Source organism: Xiphophorus maculatus, chromosome 16 (genome assembly GCF_002775205.1).
Source record: "Xiphophorus maculatus strain JP 163 A chromosome 16, X_maculatus-5.0-male, whole genome shotgun sequence".
NCBI lineage: Eukaryota > Metazoa > Chordata > Actinopteri > Cyprinodontiformes > Poeciliidae > Xiphophorus > Xiphophorus maculatus.
In genome coordinates this window covers 16,309,905-16,322,732 of record NC_036458.1, presented here as the reverse complement: position 1 = coordinate 16,322,732, position 12,828 = coordinate 16,309,905, and the positions used below count along the sequence as shown (strand labels likewise).

General features: G+C 38.4%; 1 protein-coding gene across 15 annotated transcripts in view; it reads right to left on the bottom strand.

Annotated features, from left to right (window-relative positions):
• mapk8ip3 (mitogen-activated protein kinase 8 interacting protein 3) overlaps positions 1-12,828 on the bottom strand; it is a 30,637-nt gene that overhangs the window by 8,593 nt on the left and 9,216 nt on the right. For 4 of the 15 annotated variants that reach the window (XM_023348721.1, XM_023348716.1, XM_023348723.1 and 1 more), the window contains 13 exons: positions 10,742-10,889; positions 9,391-9,622; positions 9,196-9,298; positions 8,159-8,277; positions 7,534-7,545; positions 6,662-6,679; positions 5,785-5,842; positions 4,735-4,887; positions 3,207-3,255; positions 2,824-2,975; positions 2,553-2,609; positions 2,292-2,459; positions 1,755-1,914 (listed from right to left, as the gene is read on the bottom strand). In XM_023348721.1, the coding sequence (XP_023204489.1) occupies positions 1,755-1,914; positions 2,292-2,459; positions 2,553-2,609; positions 2,824-2,975; positions 3,207-3,255; positions 4,735-4,887; positions 5,785-5,842; positions 6,662-6,679; positions 7,534-7,545; positions 8,159-8,277; positions 9,196-9,298; positions 9,391-9,622; positions 10,742-10,889 (1,429 nt within the window). The remainder of the gene's footprint in view (positions 1-1,754; positions 1,915-2,291; positions 2,460-2,552; positions 2,610-2,823; positions 2,976-3,206; positions 3,256-4,734; positions 4,888-5,784; positions 5,843-6,661; positions 6,680-7,533; positions 7,546-8,158; positions 8,278-9,195; positions 9,299-9,390; positions 9,623-10,741; positions 10,890-12,828) is intronic. The other 11 variants (XM_023348732.1, XM_023348720.1, XM_023348724.1 and 8 more) reach the window with 6 other exon arrangements.

Sequence of the window (12,828 nt, the reverse complement as noted above, 5' to 3'; positions counted from 1 at the left end):
ACACTTGAAGCCGGACATATTTATACACTCTAAGACAAACTTTTTTTTTTCCTGTCTGACATTAAATCAGACTAAATCTTTCAGTTTTAGGTAAGTTAGGATGACTTTTCCCTTCTTTTTTCGTTGATTAATTCTGATTTCTTCAAAATGTATATATTTGCTTCGGATTTGGCAGATTTACCCTTTAAACTGTAGGACTCGTTTCAACCTTTTAGGTTTCTCACAACATTTTGCTGGAATTTTGGCCCATTCCTCCTGACAGAACTGATGTAACTCAGTCAGAATTAGGTCAGGGCTCCGTGATGGCAGCTCCTAAATGTTGACTTTGTTATATTTAAGCCACTTTGATTCAGATTTGAAGGCATTTGGCTCATTGTTCATCTGAAAAACCTATTCCACACAAAGCTTTAACTTCTTGACAGATACCGTGACATTTTGCGCTAATATTCCCACATGATGTTCTTTCTTCGTAATGTTATGTTTTGTGAAGTGCACCAGATCCTCCTGAAGTAAAACATTCCCACAGCATAATGCCCCAAATGTAACATTTACAATATGGTCAAACATTTCAATTTAAGATCTGTCCCTGACTGTATTTATGTGTTATATTCTGAGTGTTTTATGTTGTTTTTATGAATTCTTCCACACTGAGTGACCTTTCAGCCCATCCCACTACAGTGCTTTTTCTGACCTGAAAGAGGAGACGTCTCATCCAGTTTAAATCAAGACGGTAAGCTGAAATAGCTCAAAGACAAAAAAAAAAAGTAGAAGCTTTCTACTTCTATTATAAGTTCTAACTTCTTATTTCCAAGGACAGGACAATTTCCAAGCTGATTTTTAAAAATCTAAGCTGATAATAAAGTTACTGTACTGGGATTTTGTGTCCGTTTAAGAAGACTAGACCTTAAAAATTAGGTTACTTTAAAATCCTCATGTATTTAAAAATAATTCCTACACTTCATAAAGTTTACAAAGAAGGTTTAGGTCCCAGTTTCAGTCTCTCATGTCTGCCAGTTGACGCTGTACAGTAATGTGCAAGAGTCTTATGTTATCTGTTTTCCTTGTGTTTTCTTTTAGGTTGTGATTAAGATTTTACTGTAACATTTTATTGTGGTCGTCATGCTTTCTTGAGGTCATTAGCTGCTCTTTCACTTCTTTCAGTCTAGTTTTGAGCCATTGTCAGAGGAATGTCTTTTCTTCTCTCGTTGAGGAACTTAATTTGGCCCGAGGAGAGCGTTGGTCTTCTCTGAGAACAATTTCAAAACATCTTTCCTCTCAGCCAAAAGGCCGAGGTCCTCTTTTGCTCACTCTACAGGTTTCCTATGAAAACCAAATCTGAGGACTGAGACGATCAAAACGGTTTCGAGATTTTTCTCTGTGATTTGGTTCATTCTCCTCAATGCCCGTGTGCAGAAACTCGCAAATAAATCTGACTGATTTATGAAGATCAACATCCGCCTGCCTTACTTTAATGGGATGGGACAAGATTTTCCCATTTTGAGGAAAAACCTGTCGCCTTTTCTCATTTTTGGATTACAGGCTGCTCAACATGCTGTCATGTAACCAAACAGGACTGAAGATAAGTGGAGAAACAGCCAAACTTCAGAAGACATGAAGAACTATCGATCATGCAGGATCCGAAATTATTACAAGAAATTCTTTGTGAATTAAGACATAAGGAAATGATTGGACTTTTACACTTTTGGAGGTCTCGTAGCCGTGAAGGTGGGGAGACCCCTGTGTGTGCATTTCACCTGCTTGAGGCGAGATGGCACGCTCCAGCCACAGGCCTGCATGATGCCGTCGTCACGGCGCATGTGCTCTCGCACCTGCCTGTACTGCTCACGCCGCTGCTCTCGGCGCGCCATCATTGCCGAGTCACTGAGGAGAGATGCAACACCGTTACTGGCCAGTCTGGAAGCAACGGGGTTGGGGGAAGAAAGAGAGGGGAGAGAAGGCGAAGCGTTAGCAGCCTGGCCAACCAGCAGCGAGAATCAGAGAAGAAGAAGAAAAGATGGAGAAAGGAAGCAGAAGCAAAGCTGCTATTTCCTGTTAGGGAACATTAGTTAGTGGTCTTGTTGGTCCTGAAACTCTGTCTTTTTTAACTTTATGCCAACAACATTGTCGAGCATACTTCTTCTGCTGCAGTAATTAGTTGCTTCTGGTCAAAAGGAACCAACAACAGCAGAAGCGCTCTGATCTGCAGGCTGCTAGAAGCGAGCGAGCATCCAGGCGTGCTGCGGAGTAAGGACAGACTGCGATTAAGTTTGTTTTTGGCTGCTTTCGCTCACTCTTCAGGGAAGAACTCCAGCGTGCGGTTGGAGGTGGAGATCTGGCACATGGTGTGACTGCGCCGCTGGTTGAACGCCGGCGAGGGCGACTTGTAGTGGATGTTGACGCTGGAGTAAGGTCGCTTGACGGGAGGAGGGCTGGACGAGGAGCTGAAGAGGCGTGCAAAGCTTTGGGACAGAGATAGTCATAAAATTATCTACTTTAGCTGTTTTTTTTGTTTTTATTTCAGTAAATGTTTCAGAATAAAAGCTGAAGCTTACAACTGCCAGATGGTGGACTTCTTCTTCTCCTGGATGGGCGGACTCTCCCTAGAAGCCCTGGGAGAAGAGAGGAGAGCAAGTTCATGATATAAATAAATAGTTCAATTGTAAAATGGCATTAGGAGATTTTATAAAGTAACAAAATATGATGAAATTAGAGAAAAAAAGGCAATGGAAGAAGCAAATCAGATTTGTTTTTCTTTCAGACAAAAGAAGAAAAATTTGAGATGCTCTTAATTTTCCATCAAAAGTTGCATTTGTTCATGAGTACCTGATCATCTCTGTCCATCGCACCGCCTCCTGCAGCTCCATCAGCCTCTCTTTGTACTGGTTCCGCTCCATCAGCACACGGGCCATCTCCACCCGAGTGAAGCGGCGCCGCTGGGTCATCGACATGTCCCCGTCCTGCATGGGCGACGAAAACTGGGCACAAAGAAGGAGGGTACACTTTCACAAACCAATTTCAACTAAAGGAACTCATACAGGCTGATTCCCGTCTTTTATTGTACAAACCCTACGCAGCTAAACGCACGTCATTAATGCACAAGTACTTGAAGTTTTGTTTTCTTTCCCTTGTGTCTGCCAATGATAGTAGAGGTACTGAACGTGGTTTGTAGGATGGGATTTAGGAGTGCAGAGGTTGAGTTTACTCACGTCATCACCAACTTCGTCTTTGGAGTCCCGAGATGCTTCTGCTCTTAACCTGCAGTCAGAAAGCAACACACAACAACTCAGTTACATAGAATAAAAATTACTTAATTTGGTTTCTAGACTCTAGCCATGCTGTAGATGCAGATGCTTTAAGGAAAACACATTTTTAAAGAGGAAGTCGTGTTCCTTTGGATGATCCACCGTACTAGCAGATCAGGATCAATTCCCAGCCGAATTGTTTTTAACATCAAATTGATGATGTAATTTATATCTGACAGAAGGTGGACAAACATTTCTAACTCTAAGCACTTTTCAAACCCAGCTTTTTATCTTTGCTGTTTTTTTATTCTAATATTTCATATATTCACTGCTTATCATTATATATTGTAGCTGTTTTTACATGTATGAGCGTACACCTGTTTTTCCACAGCGTTTTGGTCAATCAATGTGTCAACCGATCAATCAAGATGGCATTTGCTATTATACAATTAAATGTAACACAAGGTGTGCAGTTACAAAAACGTGAACTCAAAAGCAAGTAAGCAACCGTCAATTAATTAATATAAAAATTTTTTTTAACATGACTAGAATAAAATGTCATGTGAAATGTGGGACTGAGAAAACGTGTCAGTAGGAAAAAGCAAAGACTGAAATAAACATTGTAAATAAAACAACAAAACTCCAGAAACACTTAAAAATCTTCAGAACGCTTCATACCAAAATCTAGAAGAGTTTTAGGAACATAAAAATATAATTAATTTTAATTGCATTAAGGTAAAAAGGAAGCATTGGAATTTCTACAAGAGCTCAATTAAATAGCAAATGAATAAAATAAGTGGTAAAGGAAAATAAACTACTGAATTTCAAGTAAATGCCAGGTTAATATACATATACATATATATATATATATATGTTTTTTTATTTGCTTTTAAAAATATTAGCACTTTTAACCTTCTCTCAGGTTGTGAACACTTTCTTTGAAATCTGCCTGTATATAAGCTCAATTTGACCTAAACGTTTAAATCCATCTTCAATGTTTCAAAGAAACTTCCTAGATCATCATCCTAGCTCACAAAAATCAGACATATGAAACTAGTGCTAGAAATGTAATTATTCTGGAAAATGCAAGGACATATGATTTAAATGTGCAGCGGCGCTTTGACATTTCAATTAGCGTTGAATTTCTGCGTCTAGTGAATTTTGTCCAAAACATGAACTTGGAGACCGAAACAGTTTTCTTTTTTTTTGGGGGGGTGGGGGGTTTGAGAAAAACAAACAGAAACTACGAGCTTCACATTTGAATATTTTTCCTCTTCCCTGTTATATTTGCACCCAGCAAGAGAAACAGGTATTCAAACACTATCATGTTACTGCTGCTGAGATAAACCTGCTACTTTACCCTCCCTGGGTTTTAGGTTACAGGTCAACAGGTTCTTGTTGTGTACCAACTGTGGAGCTCTCTCATCCTGAACTTTATTGCCTCTAAAATCTTGCAAGACAAATCTGAAAAAAACAAAAAAGGTTCTCTGACCTCTTGATTTCTTCTTCCAGCTCCTTGATTCTGGCGTCCACCTTGTTCTTGGACTGCCGCACCGCCTCCAGCTCCTCCTTCAGCACCTCCTGCTCACTCGACAGCTCGTCCACTTTGGCGATAAGATCGTTTTTTACAATGTTCAGAGCGTTTCTGTCAAACAGCGGAGAGACAAGAACGGGTATTGAAACAAGCTGTCATTTTCTAATGTAATAGTACCTTCCACGCGCAGCAGCATCTCAATTAGGTCAGGCTAGCATATCACTGAAAATCTTTAACATTTATTTGAATAATCCAGTTCCAAAATGAAAAAAATATCAACAGTAAATACAGAAAGTGTTTATTTCTCTCAGTTTTGATGATCATAGAATGAAATCCTCTCAAGACAAACTAATCTAATGGTATCCCTGTTGCTTGTGTTTTATTTTCTACCATACTTTCTCCTTCCACTCAACTTTCCACATATATTTTATATTGCCTATGAATTGACAGCTTCTGTAACGATGTCCTTTTGCGACTTAGTAGTCTTAGATTTTATTGGTGCTACATAATATTAACATTTTATGAGAAGTGAATTTGGGTTACAAGTTATATTTATCAAACGAACAGAATTAAATTCACTGAATTTAATTCAGGAAATAAATCACCCTAATAAATAATAAATAAATATAATACACAAATTTCACTGTTTGAGCTGAATTACTGATAACTACTGAATTATTTTATGATTAAAATAACTTTTTCATCTTGCGTTTGGCAAATAGTTATTTACTTGTAGTCATTAAAATGACCAACACTAATCTTTCCCACTTTTTGGACATGTTTTCATGTCTTTCCCATTTTGAAAATCAGCAAAGAGAAGTAGTCTATTTGTACCTCAGGGGAACAGGAAGTCAGGGATTAAGAATTAAAAGCTTCAAACGTTTCAAAAATGAAATACTGCATAAAAACATTTCAGACACATTTTTAGGTCATGCCTACACTTACACAATGCCACACATACATCCAATCAGAAGACTGATATGAATTCATTAGCAGGATCATCCTTACTTGGTCTCTAGAAGCTGTTTGTTCTCCGTCAGAAGATTTTCCACCTCCTTTCCCATCCCTGAAACAGACACATTTATTTCTCTATAACTCGTCATAGACACTAAACAAAGCCTGAGGCAACAACTGATTCTTAACTAAACCCCCTTAATTTAGTTTCAAACTTTTTTATTATTCTTTTTAAATGTAATTCTAATAATTAGAAGTACAGTATATTTGTAGGATAAGATACCATCTTATGAAACATTAATAAATATTCCAGTCTACACACCAAAAATATTGGCACTGCTGTCTTGTTGTTATTTTTCCTGAGCAGCTTCAACAACAATGTAAAAATGGTTTGCTTTCTTAACCACACAACTTAGTAATGCCATGCTCTAGCTAACAGCCATACATTAATTTCTTCTGTCATTTAGAAAAGAAAAAAAAAAAAAACAGCAGAAGTGAAAGCAGCGAGCACAATGTGAGAAAAAGCCAAGCTACAAGCTTTTAAAGCAAAAAATCTCAACCGAAACTGAACATCATGAATGAGGGCATGTCAAAAACAAACCAGAGGTTTCTGTGTTTTAAAGAGCTCGTTTTAATGAAAGAAAGAATCAAAATGACCTATTTATATGTCCTTGCCCCTGGTAATAAAACCTTAACGTTGAGATGGTATTTAGAGACACCAGTCTTTAGCAGGCAGATGCTGCTATGATTACTTTGTTGACAGATATGAAAAACTGTAAAGGTGTAATATGCAAAATTGGCAACAAAAAAAAAAAAAACGTACACAAAAAGAGACACAAGCTAGATTTTAAAAAGGGAAAAGCAGAATGATATGTAAATAAGTTAGGAAGGATTTAACTAGAAAATGTGAGCGTGAGCGTCGACACCTTACCGAAGAAATCGTCACGGACTGCAGGCAAAAGAAGAAGAAACGGCAGGAGGAAGAGAAACGATTAGAGACAAGAAAGAAAAGGAGAGGAGTTGAAGAGAAGCATTTATTGATTTGAAGCCGAAGGAGTTTGCTAAAAGTGTTGCAGCTCAAATGTATTCATTTGAAAGCAGAGGATTTATTATACTATCATCACATTTCTTTTTGATTCCATTAAAACACACTACTGCTAAAGGCTGTTGTGATGCGCTTCGGTTTGATAAGCATTCATTCACTGTTCTCCATGCCAGCTTCACCGTTTTCATGGAGGCAATGTTTCAGGATTACCTTTAAATCATAAACTCAACTGTTTTATATTTGTTTTAGATTTTCATGTGTATTTTAATGGGATCTCATGTGATAGACTTCCACAAAGTAGAGGACGAAGTAAATCGATGCGAGGTTTTTTGATGTTTGTTGACAAAACAGTAATTTTTTTAAACTACTTATCAGGCAGATCATTGCACCTTTTGGCCGTTTTGCTCTTTATAAAGCAACACAAATACAATAAGATGATATTAGCTGTACATACGGTGCACCAAAAACCCAAAAGGACTTGGGTAAGGAAATCATTTTCTTTATTGTCAAATCTTGACAATAAAGAATTAAAAGGTTCTAAATGTTAGAATTTAAAAATTACTCACAATGTTAGGTCTGCTGATTTTGAAAATTATTTTAAAAAAATTATAAAAGAGGCAGATTTGGATTTTTCCAGCAGCTTGATCAGGCAGTTCATTAAAATAATTGATCTTTAAAACTAAATTATGGACAGAGTAATGTCTCCTCTGACAAGGATTAGTTTTGAATTTGAAGAGTACACTTGAAAAGATACACACCTGAGAACTCGCCTATGGGAGTCACCAGCAGACGCATATAAAAGGAAGAAACAAAAAAAGAGATGGGTGAAAGGTTAACACGGGTCAAATTTCTCCCTGCTGCGGAAAATTAAAACAGTTTGAATAAGTCGCAAAGCACGACCAGGAAAATCCCAGAAACAGAAACTGAAAGAAATATACATTTAAACTGCACAAATATCGAAGCTGAGAGAAACAATGGGCCTTTAGGATAAATAATGATTGTGATGAAATCGAGAATGAACCAAACGTCTTATAATTTAATAAACCCTCCACTGCTTCATAATAAAATAGGGTGAAAAACAAGCAATTTGGTATAACAAAGAAATAATGAAAGTAGCACTGCATGAATGGACTGCTGGGGTTGACAGTGTGTGAGATTGCACGTTTTTGTGAATGGCGTTGCAGTGATGCCCTGCTCCAGCTTTCCATGCAAAGAAAACCACATTCCCAGCCTCGCAAGAAGAATATTTCTCTGCTAAATCCTAGACAACTGGTGCAACACGGCCAGGCATCCGAGTAGCACCAGAGTAACGTCTCATTTTGGCCTGTTATGAAACATAAAACCAGCGATAATGCGACAGAAACATGAAATCGTTGGCAGTACCCAGCAGCTCGGCACCGGCGTCGACGTCCCCGATGATGTCCGACTTTGCGTCTTTGATCTCGTGGTACAGTGAGTCCGTGTTGATGCCGAATGCCTCGTTAACAATCCCTTGAGAAGGACTGGGGGAAAACAATCAGTGGAAAAATTATAATTTTCCTCGGCCATGTATACACAAGAAAATCCCTCCTACCACAAACAACCTGACTGTTTCAGTTCCGAATCTTACACCAACGATTCAAGCATTTATTTTGTAAGAGGAAAATCCTGGACTAAGGCTTATTTATTATTGGAAGGCAAAAACTGTCCTGATGTAAACACCCAGATATACGTAGTGACATGCAAACGTTTTCATATCTGTAGAATGTTTTAAAATGTATTCACTAAAAACAAAATCCCAAATGAAATCAATAAAAATCCTTTTAAGTGTTTTGTGTGATGAACCAGCAGAAGGAGGTAGATAATTATGATCTGGAAGGGAAATGACATCTAAACTGAAGAATGTGCTGTGTGTTTGTACCCAACTTTGTGGAATAATACTTTGAAAGTCCACACTTTGCAGCAGTTACAGTTTTTTTTTGGGATACGTCTGTTATCAACTTTCCACGTCTACGTATTAACAGTTTTTCTAATTCTGTTTTGTAAAATAACTCAAGCTCAGTCACCTTGGAAAGAAAAACTCTCTGAATGTACATTTTCAGTTCCTCCATGCACGGTTTCTCAAATTAATTTACGTCTGGACTTTGACTGGGCCACTTTAACACAAGAATACGTTTTGGTTCAGGCTGTTTGCTGATCATTATATGCTTGGATGCTGGGTTGAACAGTGATTCGTATTTATGTTGTTTCATAACCTGACCCTGCTCTCAACTTTTCCACTGTTTTATCTGTCTGGTGTGTTCAAAGGTCTTGATGCTGATTATGCTTTATTAGAGTAAAGGGTGCTTAATTCAAATACTCAGCACACCTTTCAGATTTTTACTTGCAAAAACAATCTTAGAACAATAAATGGATTCTCAATAGTTGCTTTGGATTTTTACCTGTTTCCACCTCCATAAACCCTGGAATCCATTCCCATCTCCAGCTCTGGGGTGGAGTCGATAATTTCCTGAAATTCGGACCATTCGTCACTGCTTCCCATACCTGGAGAGGAGTCACACAGCAGCCGTTATGACATCTTTCCTGAACTGTAAGCGACAGGAGATGAGACGGAAGCAGAAGCGACGTCCTCCCACCGATGCTGACGTTCCTGGTTTCCTGGGAAACCTGCACCTCCATGTTGCGACTGAGACGCTTGGCGCCTTTCCTGCGGTTCCCGGCGCGCATCGTGTCGAAGTCGCAGTGCGGGGGGAAGCCCTCGTTGATGGGGGTGATGGTGGCGGAGGGGACGGAGGAGGTGGGCGTGTTGGACTTGCTTCCTGTGCTGCTGGGTGTGGCTGCAACCGAGTCAGACTCCGATTCGTCCTCCTGGGTGAGCGGCGGTAGAGATGATGAACATATTATGTGAGGATCATTACAAATATTTTTGATTTTCAACTAAGAGCTAAGAATACAAACTACAATCAGATTTTTATATTAATTTATTCTAGAGTTAGACCAGTATCTTAAATTAAAACTTTCTTAGATATAGTTCTCATCTTAAATCTTTATAAAAGCTCACAAATACGTAAGTCATTTCAAAGATGAAGCCTGAAGTAGTTAGCGAAAATCAACAAATGATGAATTAATATTGGTTTGATTTTGCATTTAGCAACCTATGACCTGCAAATAAATACTGCTATCAAATTGAAATTGGTGCTTCCAGAGAAAAAAAAATAAAGTCAGCTAACAAGCTGTAAATAATCCAAGAGCATTTTAAAGCAATGACTCGTGAGAGTTTTGAATGGCTGCTTTTCTCATTTGCTGCAGCGTCTATCTGTGCTGTATTGGCTAAAATGATTGTAAACAGGAATAATAATATTGGGAATTTGTTATGCTATTTTTATGTGTTCTACTTTATATCGGCGCTACAGCTAAGAAATGCTTTCATTGGCAACTCTGCTCACGAATAAATACAATGTTCTTTGTTATATCTTGGATAAGCGTTAAATTGCTAGATGCTAATTAAAACACAGCATTGACCGAAGTCCACTTAGAACATTAAGGACTATCTTTAAGGACTTTTAGTTTCTCTTGCAGTCAAACAAACATAACAATCACAAACTTTTAAATTAAAAGCTTTAAAAAAATGACTACATGTGTACGAAAGGCGTAGCACGACGACACACGGTGGAAGCCCCACAGTAAAATAATCACACAGTTACAAAAAAAAAAAAAAACTGCACAAAAATGACCCAAATAATCGTGATCCCTGCATGCTTGAGTCAATGTTCATAAACATACAAATTAGATTTTAAAGGAGCGGATTGGATTCGTGGCTGATGTGGTTGAAAACCTTTGTTTCTCTATGAGTGACACAAGCAGGCGTGGGAGGAGTGGTGAGAGCGCAGCAGTGATGCCAGCCCCTCCGTCCTCCACTTCCCCGGCTGTTGACAGGGAGCTGTGGACGAGGACAGGGCGTCCCCCCTCCCTCCCCGTCTGTCCCACCTGAGAGGCGGAGCTGAAGGTGGAATGGCCGAGCCCGCTGACCTGCCAGATGTCTGTCCCGGGCATCATCCTAGCCCCCCCGTGACCCCCACGTACCATGCCCTCGCCACCAGGGTACAGGCTCAGCGACGGCGGGCGCTCCGCTTTGCTGCAGGTGGAAGGGGAAGAGAGAGAGAGAGGGGTGGAGAGTCATGTGAGACTGTGTTGGTTGCCACGACGCCTAGCAAAAGCAGTCTGCCTACGTCAAAGTTCGCCACGTTACAACCACAAACTTCAAGGTGTGTCGTTGGCACAAAACAATGCATAAATATAAAGTCTGAAAAGTGTGGCTTGCATTTCTATTTACCACATGAAACTCATTTTCATTTTCATTTTGGGCCACAACAATGTTATTGTTGCCCGAATGTATCGGTAAATCTCGTTAACAAACTGTTAATGAAATAGAGAGCTAGCTTTCTCTAGACTCAATTTGTACTTCTTAAGACAAAATAATATTGAACATCTTTTCACATTGATTTATTTCTATAGAAATAAAGGCTGTTTTGATCTGACTGCTATCTTGAAGTTGTATTTCTGTGGCATCCTGAGGTCCAGGGGGAACAAACATTGCCACAGCAGGCCAGTTTCGGCCTGCAGGCTGTAAGTTTGACACATATACTCTTAACTAAAAAAAATTTAAGATTTGACTCAGATTCTCACTTCAGAAAACTAGTTCAGAAAACTAAGTGTAAATGATTGTCAGACTTTTCAGTTCTATTATTTTAACAACATTTGTCATCAGTTGTGTTTTACCTCACAGCTATTTGGAGCTTTTTTGTTTCAGTTGCATAAATTTGCGGTTGTAATGAGGCAAGATGTAAAAAAAAAAAAAAAAATTAAAGTTTTAATACTTTTGCAAAGCACTAGATCTTGATCATATTCAAGGACTGGGTGTCATTTGGCATGCCCTCAGATGGAAGAGACTCAATGATCAGCTAATGCAAACAATAAACAGCCTCTCGCAGTCATCACTGTTCAAATCTGGCTCATTTAAAGGAGCAATTCAACATTTTGAGAACGGAAGTTGTTTTCCTTTTCAAAGTTTGCTTTGAGAAGGTCCAAACTAAACTTAAATATGTCTAGTGTTATGAATGCATCTCCCCTGAGTCTAATTCAATCAATAATTCAGCTTAAACAGTTCTCCACCTTAATAACGTTAAGCAAAAATGTAACCTACTGAATTAACTCGAGGCTCAACAGCCAACTTTGTTGATCAAACTCAAATTGTGTCATTTAAGATAAACCACGAGCGACAGCAGACAAAGATGGCAGGCAAGAAGACAAAATAGGACAAAAACATGAAGGATAAAGAGGAGAAGGTAGATTAGGAAAAGACTCTGAACATGATGCTTAATGCATTCCTTATTTTTAAAATTTGGTTTTAGAATACAAAGTCAGCACATTCATGATTTTAAGTCGTTTTTACAAGCATTAATAAGGCAGCAAATGCATAAGGGAAGTTGTTTATTTAACAAGCGGCGTGCAAAGGTCTGAGCACTCCATGTCAATATTGTCTCACTGTTACTAACAAAACTAGTTTGTTACTATTCTCACGCTCACGTTCTGAGAATAGTAATGAAAGGAGGATAATAAAAATGCATTTTATGAAAAGGACCACTAATTTTACTACTAAAGAGGAATAATAAAGAGGAAAAAAATCATGATTTTGGCTGTTGATCGCAATAAACAGCTCAAAGCCCCATGACTGGTTGTCAATCAACAAAAAGGATTTAAATCTAAAACAGGATCAAAAAATGCACAAAGAAATCACAATTTATATAAAAAAAGGAGAGACATAAGATGAAGGTTTATGTCGTGGCCTAAAGAATGGCCTTTTGAAAAACCTCCATCAAATGATTATCAGTTAATAAAAATACCAAAATTGTAAAACTTTTTAATCGAGACGTGATCTGACTGAATCATTTTCATTTTACAGAGACAGACATTTTGACTTCAGGTGCTCAAACTTCCACATGACACCTTTTGATTTCATCAGAAAAAAGGCAAAAAGAAGGGAGAATATTGGTTTCGACTCCAAGCAGGTCAGT